This window comes from Colobus angolensis, unplaced genomic scaffold, assembly GCF_000951035.1.
Source record: "Colobus angolensis palliatus isolate OR3802 unplaced genomic scaffold, Cang.pa_1.0 Scaffold9, whole genome shotgun sequence".
In the NCBI taxonomy this organism is placed as follows: Eukaryota; Metazoa; Chordata; class Mammalia; order Primates; family Cercopithecidae; genus Colobus; species Colobus angolensis.
Genome location: NW_012122931.1, coordinates 9,337,170 through 9,351,922, shown reverse-complemented (window position 1 = coordinate 9,351,922; position 14,753 = coordinate 9,337,170). Strand labels below are relative to the sequence as shown.

At 45.5% G+C, this 14,753-nt stretch overlaps 1 protein-coding gene across 4 annotated transcripts in view; it reads left to right on the top strand.

Moving 5' to 3' along the window:
* PBX3 (pre-B-cell leukemia homeobox 3) overlaps positions 1-7,754 on the top strand; it is a 235,395-nt gene extending 227,641 nt beyond the window's left edge. For 2 of the 4 annotated variants that reach the window (XM_011931376.1, XM_011931378.1), the window contains exons 6-9: positions 1,023-1,188; positions 2,444-2,556; positions 3,357-3,446; positions 6,209-7,754. In XM_011931376.1, the coding sequence (XP_011786766.1) occupies positions 1,023-1,188; positions 2,444-2,556; positions 3,357-3,446; positions 6,209-6,301 (462 nt within the window). In that variant the 3' untranslated portion in view covers positions 6,302-7,754. Of the gene's footprint in view, positions 1-1,022; positions 1,189-1,679; positions 1,683-2,443; positions 2,557-3,356; positions 3,447-6,208 lie in introns of all 4 variants that reach the window. The other 2 variants (XM_011931377.1, XM_011931375.1) reach the window with 2 other exon arrangements.
* The last annotated feature ends 6,999 nt before the right edge of the window (positions 7,755-14,753 follow it).

The window sequence follows — 14,753 nt, the reverse complement described above, 5'->3', positions numbered from 1 at the left end:
AAAAAAAAAAAAAAAAAAATGAAGAATAATACCTTCAGGGTAGAATAATGATCCCACCCAGCCTGATATCACAGCAATGTGCCCCTTTGACAGATTGTTAAGAAATTATTGAAAAGTATTTTTAAACTGTTATTTTAATAAAAGAGAGGTCAGATCCTTTTATATAGTGAGTGGGTATGCTTTCTTATAAATTGCTATGTGGCTTTTAGCTTCTTTATATAGCTCAATTACAGGTGCCTGAACCCACTGTAACTCTGAGCCATGATTCTGGGGCTGAGTTCTGCTCTCCTTGAAATGTGATGAAATCTGCCTATTGCCAAGATCCTTTGTAGAAATCTCTTCCATTTGCACCAGCTGACATGATAAGAAGTTTGCAAAAGAAATAAATATCTTCTACCTGATGACATTAGAGTTGCTCCTCTGTGTTTGCATTTGACCTGATTGGAATTACTTGAGTTTTCAAGTTGTGACCTTCCCACATGTTAACTGGCAGAGCTTGAGCAGCCATCTTGGCAGACATGCAGTGTTTTCTAAGGCGGAAGACAAAGGGTTTTTTCATCCATTATTAATTGATGTTACTCTTTTCAGCAGACCAAACATGATTCTACTACACAGCTGCCAAAATTATTCTAGACCCAAAAAAGAAGAATAAGTTGTTCATGTTCAAGTATTTCTTATTAGTTACCTAACTTAGCAAATATTTCCTTCAGCTTTTCAGCCTGAGTTTGGGGGCCTGACTATTTATATACTAATTGGTATATAGCAGTTGGATGTCTTTTATGAGCAGTGCTCCCTGCCATTTTGGTATTAGTGTGGCCAACTCTAAGAAAGCGGTGTTATTCCAAAAGAATGTGAGTTTTGCCAAAAGAGAAAATAACCCCTAAAACCATAATGCATGATCCATAGGATGCGAGGTTGCAGGCTAGGAATTGTGTGGTATTGCATTGGTGTTCGACAGGTATTACTGGATTTTGATTATTTCTTTCTCTTCCCCTTCACGTCCATGTCCCTGCAATTTGTAGGTATCCAATTGGTTTGGCAACAAACGAATCAGGTACAAGAAGAATATCGGCAAGTTTCAGGAAGAAGCCAACCTCTATGCTGCAAAGACGGCCGTGACAGCTGCACACGCAGTAGCAGCAGCTGTGCAGAACAACCAGACCAATTCGCCCACCACACCAAATTCCGGTGCGTACTGGGGGCTTGCTCCCCAGCTGGCCCAGGCAGCCTTATGCCACAATGCCCTGTCCCACAGGCCAGGAAACAAGAGCCATACTGAGGACAGAGTGGACTTAAAAAGGAAGATTTATGTTCAAATGTAGGCTTGTTCTTGAGATGGGTGAATGAGTGGAAGGCCAGAGCCTGTAAACCCACTCTTCACAGTGAATGCCACTCACTAGTAGATGATGGAACTTTTACACTTAGTAGTGGCTTTCAGTTCACCAATTAGGCAGAGTGCTCTCACTCATGACTATTTTAGCTATCTCCTTCCAGTTATCACTTTAGGGTCAGTAGTGGTCTGTGGAGAGTGAAATAGCAGAAGTGGGAAATGCAGCAGTTGCTGTGCATGAGGAAGCTGGAATGCTGGAGAGAAGTGCAGCAGTGCTTTCTGCCCAGCGCCTCTGTCCTTTTTCTGCCTTTCGGCAACATTGTCTGAGCAGGACTGATGGCATGCTCAGCAGGTGGCTAGCTGTGAGGGTTATGGTGCTTAATACACGCATGCAAGATTCTTGGATCCTTGTCTGGTACATTTTGGCTGCATTTTATGTGACATTTGTGAGGGGGTTAGAAATACTTTAAAGTTTCGGGGAACTTGAATAACAATGAAAGATGTGCAGGTAGTCCAAACAGATGGACTTCAGTAGCAATTCCAGGGACTTTTCTGAGAAGGTCTCTTAAATATATCTTTAGAAGTTCAGAAAATAGGGGATTTTTTGTTTGTTTTGTCTTGTCTCCTCACCCCCCAGTTCTTTTTAATGGCACATAGAAACAGGTGAAAGGAGAGGGAGGTATATGCATAGCTAAGAAAGAGTTCCTGGAAAAGTCTCTTCTCTGGGTGGCTGTCCACCATGACAGTTAGCCTTGTTGACAAGCTCGTGTCATGACTAAATCCTGCAGATCAGTGGAAACAAGGGGAAGGGTCCAGGCCAGCTGCTGGGTGTTTTGGTTTGTTTTTTTCTTTTTAATTTATTTTGATTTGTCTCTTCATTTTTGGTTTTGTTTTTTAAGTTTGGGCTTCCCCATTGATGGGACTTCTCCTAGATGTAGAGTGACTCACAGGACCCAACTCTCGAGTTACTCTCCGTCCTCTTAGATCTGGAAATGCTTTATGTTGTGCACAGCCTTTCCCTTCTGTACTGTTTCTCCTCTCCCTGCCTCTAGGTCTTTGAGGATTATGTGTGTGGCTCTCTGTTATTCAGCTACTTAACTCTTTCCTTTCCAGGTTCTTCTGGTTCTTTTAACCTCCCAAATTCTGGGGACATGTTCATGAACATGCAGAGTCTGAATGGGGATTCTTACCAAGGGTCCCAAGTCGGAGCCAATGTGCAATCACAGGTAGGAGAGATGCCCCAGAGGGGCCTTTCTAGCAGGGTAGGGTTTGGGCTCAAAACTCCTTCCTCTGACCCTATGGAAGTGGTCTACACATCCATGCAGAACCTGTGCTGGGTGCTTCCAAACAGGACCCATCTGCCCTACCATTTAATTTAATGAGAAGTCAAGTGAACAGTGACTTTTGATGATTCAAACCTGATAAACTTTGTGAATGCATTCGGCTCTGGCTTGAGCTCATGGAGAGGGGTTGGGTACATCTTACTTTTGTCACAAAATAGAACAGAAAAATTGAGTGTTCCAGTGTGTATATGGTTTAAGAACATGTTGCTGTTTCATTTCTTAAGTCAGAGTACAAAATCTGAGTTCTTAAATTATAACTCTATAATTTCTACTCTTTTCTTGTCCTCATAATTGAGAACAGAACTACTCATATAGTTTTTATACATTTAGATGTGTGTGTATGAGACATAGAGAAAGTGAGAGAGAGAGAGAGTTGAGATAATTCCATATACACAATTTTAAGTAAGTTTTCACCCACAGCCACATCCATTTGGTTGCTGTAGATGGAAAGTTGCATTGCTTGCCATGAAGATGTTATTGTTTGGCTGGCATGAAAAACAAAGATTTGTGAGTTTAAATATGCAAAGAATGGTTGAAATTCTGCCAGTCACATTTGATTGATAAATTTGTCTTTCATTGAAGATGTTAAACCCTTGTGGCACACATAATTCAAATTATTTCCTTTTGTAAGTGATGACGTTTTAATAGATTTGGGATGATGAATTTTGTTTTGTCTCACCTAGGTGGATACCCTCCGTCATGTTATCAATCAGACGGGAGGCTACAGTGATGGCCTTGGAGGAAATTCACTGTACAGTCCACATAATTTAAATGTGAGTACTCTGGGGAGCCAGCTGTAGGAGCACAGTGTCAGGTAAACAGTGACTAATAAAGAAATTAATAGCCATTTGACCTGCCTTCTCATCTTATTGGCAGGTAGGGAAGGCAGCATCTTTGCTGCACTTTTATTTTAAGAACCTAAATGCTTGATGCCACCTGGATACCCTTAGAAGTCATCATAGATGCCCAGAAGTGGCTGGTGTCCTGTCATCAGCAGGGACTTAAGCATCAGCCCATTAAGATGCCATTTCCTACCATCAGTGCTGTGTTCCAGGGAGACAGTAGAAAACAGGTCATTTATCTTAGAATCAGGCAGCAGGAAAAATTCCAAAGCAGAACTCAGGTGAAGGTGGTAAGTTTGGAGACTCCCAGGCAGACCAACAAACCAAGCTAAACAAATAATTCTGTTATTAAAAGCATCTTGCTGTATTGTCAATGTGGGATGCAAAACATATTCGACAACTTTAATTATGGAGGAAATGATTTTAACTTTTGTAACTACTTCACTACAACTTTACCTTTCCCTCCACTGACATGGATGGAAAATGGCAAAACACACAGCTCTGGAAAAGGGGGAAGGGGCAGGGAGGCAGGTCATAGTGGTGGTGCTGTGGGGTGTGGTGGATGGAGTCTGGGGTTTCTAGACTTAGGAAGGAAATTAACTGCCCAACTCACGGTAGTAGACTCAGGAAGAAAATGGGCAAAATTCTCCCTTTTTAGGCCCTTGGCTTGCTATGGGAGTAAATATTAATGATTTAAAAAGTGATTGAGGATGTTCAATTGTAAAGGGAAAAAAGGACCATTAAATACTCAAATCTTTTACATTTGAAATGTCAAATCTTTCTTTTTGGGCTTATAAATAACTCATAATAACCCACAACAAACCATATAAAAAGCCTTTTAGTTGCATTTCTCCTTTTTCATTTAAGTGTTTTGAAATGCTTCAGAGAATGTGCGATATCCTTATCAACATGATAAAATATGAAACTGTGATTGCCTGCAGCATTTTACAGACATGAATTCCATCTTCACTGATGAGGCTTGATAAGGCGCTGTTGTATAATACAGTGCATAATCTCAAACCACCAGAGTAAGGATTAATTTATTTTGAAAAAAAAAGAATGCTTGCTGACAACCTCTCCTCCAGCTGCCATGCTGGGTAAAAATATTGTACATTTGTTGTTTATAAATTTGGATAAAAGAGGAATGATGTTTACTTCAGATGGAATATCTTTAGACTTGTATCTGTGTGAGAGTTTTTCTTTTCCTGAGTAGATTTTCATACCTGAGGGGGGAAACAGCTTACCTTTTAGATAGAGAAGAGGATTTCTGAGAGTCCAGCGAACACACATGGGCATGTCATTAGCCAACCTGGCACAACAGAGGCTTTAAAACAATACCACCATAGCTTTCTTTCTTTTTTTTTTTTTAATATTGTTTCGTGTTGTTTTTCTTAACCTGAATTTGGTATGCCTCAAGCTTGGAGAATCCTCTTCCCTTAGGCTCTGGTCATCTCTGTGGGGTTGTTAGGGTTTTTCCCTCCCTTTCCGTGGGTCGTGGAGGTAGAAAAGGTGCTTTGCATGCCGAACTCTGCAGTGAATCAGAAGACAGGGAGTTGTCCAGGAACTGTGATCACGGGAGAAGAAACAATGGCTGCCACATGCTCATCTAGGAGCTATATCCGGGCTGGGCAGGGAATCTAGACAGAGTTCTCAGCAGCCTGGCAGCCCAGGCCTGAAAGAGGACATTTTGGATGGACTTGCAGAGGAAATTGCAGGTAGATGTGAGGGAGGCAGGAGGCACCTTATGATCCACCCTGACATTGGTGTGGGGGGTCCAGGTCTGGGGGCAGCGTGCAGGCAGAGGGTGGTTGGTGCTGCAGGCACTGGGAGCCAGCTCACCCTCGCCTCCTCTCCAGAAAGGCCTGCCCCGTCACTTCCACTCAGTGTTCCCCAACTCACGAGGCTGGCACCTCCCTCTTCTTGACTGACATAAAAATATGTAGCGACAAGCTGTCTGCCACAGCAGAAATCTGATCAGACATTGATTTCAGCAATTGCCACTATAGGCCAAGACATAAGGCAAATTTGTTTCTGAGTACAGTTATTGCTGCTGCGGGTCTGAGGCAGGAAGGGCCAGCAGCATGTGGAAGGCAGGAGCAACATCCCAAATAGCAGCCTTGGCCACAGATAATTGGAATACAGATTTTAACAGTGTGTGCTGCTCCGCGGCTCATGCATTTTCATTCTGGAAGATCCTATTTGGAGGGAAATTCTGGCCTTCACTTTCCAAGGGTTACAGTAGCTGGCTATCAGGCGTGTATGGAAAAAGGGTGGGCAACTGCTTCTCTGTGGAAATGATGATTAAGCCAGGGTGAAGTTTAGACTTCACAGAGCCCAGGCTTTTGCTGAGGCATTGCATTGAGCTTCTCCACTGCTCCCTTCTTAAGAGATTCTTTTTGAGACACTTTAGTTTTACCAGCAGATCAAAGGCCAAGCTTGGTGCCAGCATGGGCCTCGCTGAAGCCCTTCTTCGGCATGTTGATTTATTGCCAAGTCTTTACTTGATGGGATGGATTTGTTTTACATGCATTTAATCCCACTTTAACACATGCTGGCAACTCCTGCCACAGTGGGTTTAGAAAATACATTTTGCTAATGCATCTCTGCTCTCATGTTGTCATCCGGGTGTTTTAAATTGGGGAGTAGAATTAATATGTAGACGTGCACCCGTTGAACTGTATTTCTCCTTTCAGGCTAATGGAGGCTGGCAGGACGCAACAACTCCATCTTCTGTGACTTCTCCTACAGAAGGCCCAGGAAGTGTGCACTCGGATACCTCTAACTAATCTCTGGCCACACTTTTCCCTGAGCTGACATGCCTTGATAAGTGCATTCAGAGCAATAGGAGGAAAAGGAAAGCGTTTTTGTAGCCCACCATCTACAGCTTTACTGTAAAACCTTGTCGTTTTAGAGAACTTGGTAAATCTGTTTTTTAAGGAATCATAATCATTTGTATTTATACTTAAAAACACACAATGTTAAAAAAAAAAAAAAGCACTTTATCCAATTAGGCCAAGATTTAACATTGTTGACAGTCCTGTAGCTATTTTATCATAATTTATTATCAATATTTTACATTAATGGTTTCACAGTTGCCAATTACTTGGCCTTAAGGGTAAAAAGTACAATATACACTAAACCTCAATCGTTAAAGCAGATGCAAAAATTCACCTCACCTAAATTGAACTTCTTGCATATTTCCATTACTGACTTGGATTGTCTTACTTTCATATCACTAATGGAGTTGGAATAAAGAGCTGTTTGGCTATCCCTGTTAATGATGGTTGTGTTTAAGAATCTTCCTCGTCACGTTTGTGTTCAGATCTCTTGTAATAATTAGATCAGAGACTGGTAGCATCGTTTCTCTCTCTGAAAGCACCAGTGCCCAGAGTCTGCTCGGTAATAAAATTATGGATCCAGATTGTTCTGAGAGACGAAGATACTTGCTGCTGATAGAGGTGAAAACGAGATCGATCCGTCTGGGGTTTTACGGTGTGCACTGGGTGCTGCATACACTTGTCAAGGTTTGCTACGTCCTCTGGGCATCCGCAAAAGGCCCTGCTCTCTGGAGTGTTGTATATAGTGTAGCAAAAGAGTATTTATACATCCCACCAATCAAAACACAGCTTTATTACCTCATGCGAACTCATACAAACCAATAGAATTTCAACATGTTCTGTAGCTTAGAGTGCTCACTTACTACCTCTGAACAATACTCACGCTGTAGTTTGTCTCTTTCTTATCTTTTTGCATCTTGTAATTAACTCTTTGTTTCCCTTCATAAAATGTAATGTACATTGTAATCTTTTAAAAGAAAAATCAGGGTTGCATTTGCAACTTTTAAAAAACTGAGAGTGGAAACATTGGGTCTTAATTCAACACAGGATCAGTAAAACTGTTGTAAATACTGAGAAACATTTTGAATGTTCTTCATCTTACTACTAATCCATGCAAAAAAAAAAAAAAAAGCAGCGACTAATTGTGATGCATTCAGATTTCAGTATTCAGTACTGTATATTTCACCCTGTGTAATGGGGCCCCCTCTCCTTTCTCTTTTTGTATTGTATGCGATTCTGAAACTGATTGAGTCATGAAAATAATTTGTGGCGGTGATTCTAATGTATTAAAAACGTTTCGTGTTCCTTTCTAACTGGATTACACCCTGGATTGAAAAAGTCTTCCTCGTGGTAGTTATATGTAGTTTCAAACATGAATAAACTTTTTGCTTTCATGATTAAATGTTGATGCAGTTTCTTACTTCACTATTTGAGCCAGCGAAGTGCAGGGAGAGGAGAAAGTGCACCCAGCACCAGGCCTGGGAGTGTGACTGCCTGCCTGTCGGAGATGACTCTGAGATGATGGTGGGGCTGGGAGGGAAGGAGCAGCTGCTGTTGAGTGTGCAGGCGTCGTGCCACCTACTGAACCATCGTTGGGAGTCCTCACTTGATCCTGATGTGCTCAGTAACACCACAAGGAAAACTCCATATTCATAGATGAGGAAACCAAAGCTCAGAAAATTTAAGCGAATGCCAAAAGATCACAGACCTAGGACAGCAAGGGGTCACACCTTGAACGCAGGTCTCTCTGCCCTCAGCTCACACTCGCCTGACCTAGTGATGCCTTTGGCACTTGTTAGATGGATTTTTTTTTTTTTTGAGATGGGGTCTCACGCTGTCACCCAGGCTAGAGTGTAGTGGTGTGATCTTGACTCACTGCAGCATAAAACTCCTGGGCTCAAGTGATCCTCCTGCCTCAGCTTCCTGAGTGGCTAGGACTACAGGTGTATACCACCATGCCTGGCTAATTTTTCTTTTTTGTAGAGACATGGCTTGATATGTTGCCTAGGCTGGTCTCAAACTACTGGCCTCAGGCAATCCTCCGACCTTGACCTCCTGGAGCTCTCGGATTAACAGGTGTGAGCCACTGGACCCCACTGAATTTTTTTTTTTTTAAGTTAATTTGTTTTTTCTTTTAGAGATGGGTTCTGACTGTGTTGTCCAGGCTGGTCTTGAGCTTCTGGGCTTGAGCAATCCTCCTGCCTTGGCTTCCCAAAGTGTGGGATTACTGGTGTGAGCCACTGCGTCTGGCACACATTTGCTTCTTCAACTTTAACTTCTTTAACTACAGTTAAAGACTAAGAAAAGTTTGGAAAGAATGGGCCTCGGATGCCATTGAGAAAACAATCTGTGCAATATTCAACATACCTTCTTAAACTCTAAATGTGTAATCTTGTAAGACCAATTAAAAATCTTTTAACTGGATTTAGCGTTTGTTTTCTTCAAATTGTTAGAAATTCCATATGTTTACATATACATCTGTCGCTGATATCTAAATCTTTATAATAAAAGAGGTCAGTGGCAGGTAATTGGCCTGTTTACTATATCTCAAGGAAACTGACTCACAGGAAATCAGATTAATGTTAATTAGTTGCAGCAAATTGTCTATGATAAATACAACTGTTTGACTCTTTCAGTTGGTAAAGCCAGGCCAAACAAGGTCTAGGGCCACCATTCCCATTAATCTCCAGGCAGTTACACTATGAGGGTAAACTTTATAAAATAGATTGCCCTCCAAAGCCGTCCTCCCTCACTGGGTGCTCAGCCTGCCTGTAGGAATTGCTCCCATGGCTAAATAGTTATTTGCATGATTCAATTAGCTTGTGGGTCAGCCTTTCTCATCTTTGTAAATAAAACAATATATGCTATGTGGTTTTGCAAAAATATACTGTGGGAACATAACACATAGGCGCACCCAGATTCATCTTTAACATCCCAAAGCAGACACTTCCTTGGAACCGCCTTGAGTCTCACCTTGGACCAGTGTGTGGAGAGAAGCACAGGCCAGTGCTTAGAGGAGAGTCACACGTTGACTAGCAACCCCTGAGGGAATTATGGGCGTCTCCGTTATCCTAGGGAGGCCGAAATGAAAATAACGATGCTCTTCCTATGTGCTGTGTTAGGAAGCATGTGCACGTTTTCTCTCTTCACTCCTCACCACCTCTGGGAGGACAGAAGCATCCTCACTTCATAGGTGAGGAAACTGGGCCACCACACAGGCCCTCTGGCCCAGCCTCTGGTGTACCCTGGGGTTTGTAAAGCGCTCCGGACTTGGAGACTGTGCGGGCATGTCTCACTCCAAATTGGGTGAAATCAGTCGTTGATTTTAATAGATTTTCACCAGGTACCTTTTCTGTGTCAAGTGGTGGGTTAGAGGCTAGAGTCAGAGATGAGTAAAACCAGACCCCACCCCCTGACCTAGCCCTTCTTGCTCAAGAAGCCAACACTTAGCGCTTCGGAAAGCCTGGTGGGCTTCTGAGCCCTGGGACTAGAGAAGCGGGGATCCCAAAACCCATTACAAGATCAAGGAGAATAACAACAGGAAACTGCCAGAAATACCCAGTCACGGGCGAAGGGGCCTGTCCACATACCGCTCGATGCATAGGAACCCGTGTGCTTGCTTGAGAGTACGTGTGTGTTCACAAGCATGCGGGGCCCAAGGGCCTGCGCAGCTGTCCATGTGGGGATGGGTACCAGGCTTCTGCTTGGGATGCACAAGTGGTGTGAGTCTCTTAAGTCTATTGGACCAGGTGACCTTGCAAACCAAGTTAGGGCTGTTCTGTAGCCCCCAAACAAAAGAACGTCCATGTGCCATTCCCTGGCCGGAAGTGGGGGTGGGAAGGGGCGGCATTCCAGAGAAGTGAAGAAACATTGGGCTGAGTCTCCCAGGCGGGGTGAAATGTGTGCTGGTGCCAGGAGAAAGGGTCCTCCCCTCTGGGCCGGCCCCCCACCAGGCACCTCCCACACAGTATCTCATTTAATGCCTGTGGAACCCCACGAGGGGTGCTATTATCTCATTTTCCCATGGGATTCTGGGGCTCAAAGAAGCAACACCACCTGTCCAGGACTGGGGTTTGCCCTGTGAAGTCCCCATGTGCCACATTCAGCAGCCACTAGTATCAGACAGGCTGTGGTGAACTTAGGCCTTCAGGCCTCCAGTATGAGATCCTGTCTGGGGGGTGGTGACCAGGGAAATCGTCCCTGCTTGTGGCTTTCCTGCCCATGCCTCAGTTGCCTGGGCCACCTGAGTGTGGGTGTCCTGTGGGGTGTGTGTGTGTGTGTGTGTGTGTGTGTGTGGTGCTATCTGTGTCCACGGATCATGGGGTTGGAGGTGAGAAACAGGAAGACCCCCTTTTCTCTGGCTGTGCTGGACTGGGCCTGGCACTAATGGGGGCAAACAGAGCACCTCCCTGGGGGGGCAGCTGTCACAGTGAAGGTTCTGGAGCTCAGCAGCATGGGTTTGAATCCTGGCTCTGCCTTCTACCAGCTGAAGCTCTGCGTGCAGGCCTGGGCACGTTCTCCACGTGTGCTTTACCATGGGTAGAATTCTGCCTGGGCTTCAGTGTGCACCCGTGCCCCCACGGGTGTCTTTCCAAGTCCCAGGCTCTGCCCCACTCAGCTCTGGCCCCAGTCTCCTTAGTTCTCCTGGCCACACAACCAGCTCTGGGTTTGAACAGATCTTACCACCAGGTTCTGGAGTCCAACAGATGTGGTTTTCTGTTTGTTTGTTTTGAGACAGAGTCTCGCTCTTGGCTAGGCTGGAGTGCAGTGATGTGATCTCAACTCATTACAACCTCCACCTCCCAAGTTCAAGCGATTCTCCTGTCTCAGCCTCCTGAGTAGCTGGAACTACAGGCTCCTGTCACCACCCCCGGCTAGTTTTTTTCTTTTATTTTTAGTAGAGACAGAGTTTCACCATGTTGGCCAGGCTGGTCTCGAACTCCTGACCTCAAGCAATCCACCCGCCTCGGCCTCCCAAAGTGCTGAGATTACAGGCATGAGCCACCGCGCCCGGCCCAGATGTGGATTTGAATCCTAGCTTCGTGTCCTACCAGCTGTGTAATCTTGAGTAAGAGGCTTAAGGAAGGAGCCTGGCCCCTCATTCCCTGTTCTTGGAACATCCTTCTGTACCCTCTCCGCTGGTGAATGCCTGTCCTTCAAGGCCGAGCCCAGATCACTGTGCCCTCCAGCGGAGCTCAGCCCTGCCATTCCCCTTGTGCAGCACTTTTCATCCCTACTGGACATCCCAGCAGAGGCCCTACAGGGTTGGGAAAGTGAGGAGCTGCGGGGGAGGGAGCAGGGGTCATGGGGAAGGGTACACCAGAGAAGCCACAGAGGCAGGAGGCAGGAGATGCTTGCTCTTTAGCGGGTCCCAGACTCCCTCTTGAAATGCTCATAGCGGCCTCCCACAGAAGGTGCGATTATCATCTCCATTTCACATTTCACAGATGGGGAGACTGAAGCCACTTGGCCAAATACACACAGAGCCAGAACGTCAGTCTGGAGCCTAAACTCATATATATATATATTTTTTATTTTGAGATGCAGTTTCACTCTTGTTTCCTAGGCTGGAGTACAATGGCGTGATCTCAGCTCACTGCAACCTCCACCTCTCAGGTTCTAGTGATTCTCCTGCCTCAGCCTCCTGAGTAGTTGGGATTACAGGCACGTGCCACCACATCCGACTAATATATATATATATATATTTTTTTTTTTTTAGTAGAAACGGGGTTTCACCATGTTGGTCAGGCTGGTCTTGAACTCCTGACCTCAAGTGATCCGCCTGCCTCAGCCTCCCAAAGTGCTGGGATTACAAGTGTGAGCCACTACGCCTGGCCAATTCACATTCTTATTCCTTTGTGCCTCCACTATCTTGTCAGTGTCTCTTTCTCATCATGCTGGGTCTGCAGTTTCACGATGAGCCTTAGGCGGGGCAGAAAGGAGAAGGGGAGGAATGCCAGTCTCCTCCCAACACCCCATCAGAGTCATTGGTGCCTCTCCCCAGCAGCTGAGCATCCCAGAGACACCCTCAGGAAGGCTGCTGTGTCCACAGATGCTTCTGGCCAATAATAGGCCTGCAACTGGTCCCTGCTGAGCCCGGCGACCCAGCCCATGGACAACCAGCACAACCACTCCCAGCCCGATGACTTGGCTGTGGCAGACTCAGCCATGTGCAGGTGGCCTGCTTCCATCTGGGCGCCACCAAATGTACTGCCAGGAGCCACACCTCATGGCCAAGTGGATACAGCCCCTTTACAGAGGCAAAGAATGGCTGCCCGGGGGCAGTGTGACCTCACAGCTAGGAAGCACTGTGGCTTAACGCTGATGAATGTGTGCTCTTGAGTGAAACTACCCAGGTTTGAATCCAGGCCCTGCCTCCTATCAGCTGTGTGTCCTTGGGCAAGTCCTGTAACCTCCCTGTGCCTCAGTCTCCTTGTCAAGCACCTGCCTCCTGGCATCGCAGGATAGATCACACAAGTTGGTGCAGCTAAAGCCCTTCGAACAGTGCTCTGCAAATAGTACTGCCAAGGCTGGCTGCTCTTATTCTCTATCTACAACCTGCCTTGTGGGAGTGATTTGCACTCAGAGTCCAGCTTGTGCAGACACCACGTGGCTCTTGCAAGTCCCAGGTCACCCACTGTGGATAAAACCCAGGTGGGTGCATCTTCCTCCAAGCGTGAAGAATCCAAGCACAGAGTCAGGTCGAGTCCTGCCACTCACCCGCTGTGTGGTCTAGGCCATGGGATTTCCTCTCTCTGCAGCCTTGACTTCGTTCTCACCTCGCTCGTAGGACTGTTGTAAAGATTGAGTGACCTGACGCATGCGAAGGTGCCTGGCCCGGGATGGGGTGCGTTTTCTCATTGTTGTTATTGCTACACTGTGCCCCGGGTCAGAAGGGGATGCCCCATCTCCAGCCTCTCCAGCTGGAACAATTACTTCTGGTCAGCCACAGGGTTACCAGGGTATGTCAATGGCAGAGTGAGGGTCCTGGGGGTGGCGCGGCCTTTTCAGCCCACCTACTCCAGCCTGTCACCCCCAACCCTCAAGGCTGGCCTGAGGCCGAGGCCTCACCTCTCACCGCCACCTCAGGAGATAATAAAAGGCTGATTCTTTTTTTCCTGGTAAAATTTCAGCAGAAAGTGTACGCATCATTAAATATGGAAATCCAGAATTTTATTAGCAATCTGCTAGATCTGAACTGACGCCAATTAAACAAAAAAGATATCATTTATAAAAAGGCAGAGTTCAACTTGTATTAAATATGAAATGCAATTTTCTCCTGGTTTTGATTTATTACTGGTGGTCCATTGTTCAAAGAAGCATGTTATATTTCAATAGAGAAATATTGTTTATTCATTAATATTTTAAAACAGGCTTATTGCTGTGCATGGCTCTCACCGAATGAAACTTATGATTTAAAACATGAATTAATAAACACATTTGAAAGTGTTAGACGAGATCACAACCTCTCATTTTTCATTTTCCTGGGAGCATATTAAATTTTTATAATTCTGCATCTACAGTTTTTTCTTTTAAATAAAGATGCAGATTCCGAATTACTCTGCTAATTTCAGGTAACCAGGAGCGAAAAGCAATATCGTAGGGACCGGTGTCAGGATCACAGAATCCCTAAGAAGATGCTCAGGTTTATTTTTGTAATATTCATAAATCAAAATAAATGAGCTTTGTGCAGGAGGCAGCATTCATGCGCGTGAGGTGCCGGCTGGAGTGGGCCTCGGCATCGGGGCTATGCGTGCAGGTGGGTTGGGTGCATCGATGCTCACATGCACACGTGTGTGCTCCTGAGTGTGTGTCCGCAGAAACACACACGCATCACCCTAGCTGCTTGAGTGTGTGCAATCTGAATGCATCTCAGTTTTTTGGTCCAATGTTCAAGCATTATTTATTGAGCACCTACTATGTGCCAAGCCATGCCAGTTACTGAGGATGAGAGGGTGACAGCAGGATCTCCTTGCACTTCTCCCACACAGCTTCTGGAGCCACCTCTCCACCAGGACCTTGGGGGCTCTTGAGTTCCCCACAGTCCCTTGAAACACCTTAAACAACGCCTTCTTTCTGGTGAGCTCTTGGGAAATATTTGTTGCCGAGCGAATAGACTGGAAGCATAGGGAAGAGAGAGCTCTTTACAGGCTGGAGGTAAAGAAGATCTTCTGCAAACATGAGTGGAATTAGACCAGGAGAAAGGCACAGCCAGAGCCGGGCACGGTGCCTCACATCTGTAATCCCAGCACTTTGAGAGGGCAAGGTGGGAGGATCTTTTGAGCCCAGGAGTTTGAGATGAGCCTGAGCAACATGGTAAAACCCCATGTTTACAAAAAACACAAAAATTAGCCAGGCATGGTGGTGCACGCCGGTAGTCCTAGCTACTCAGGAGGCTGAG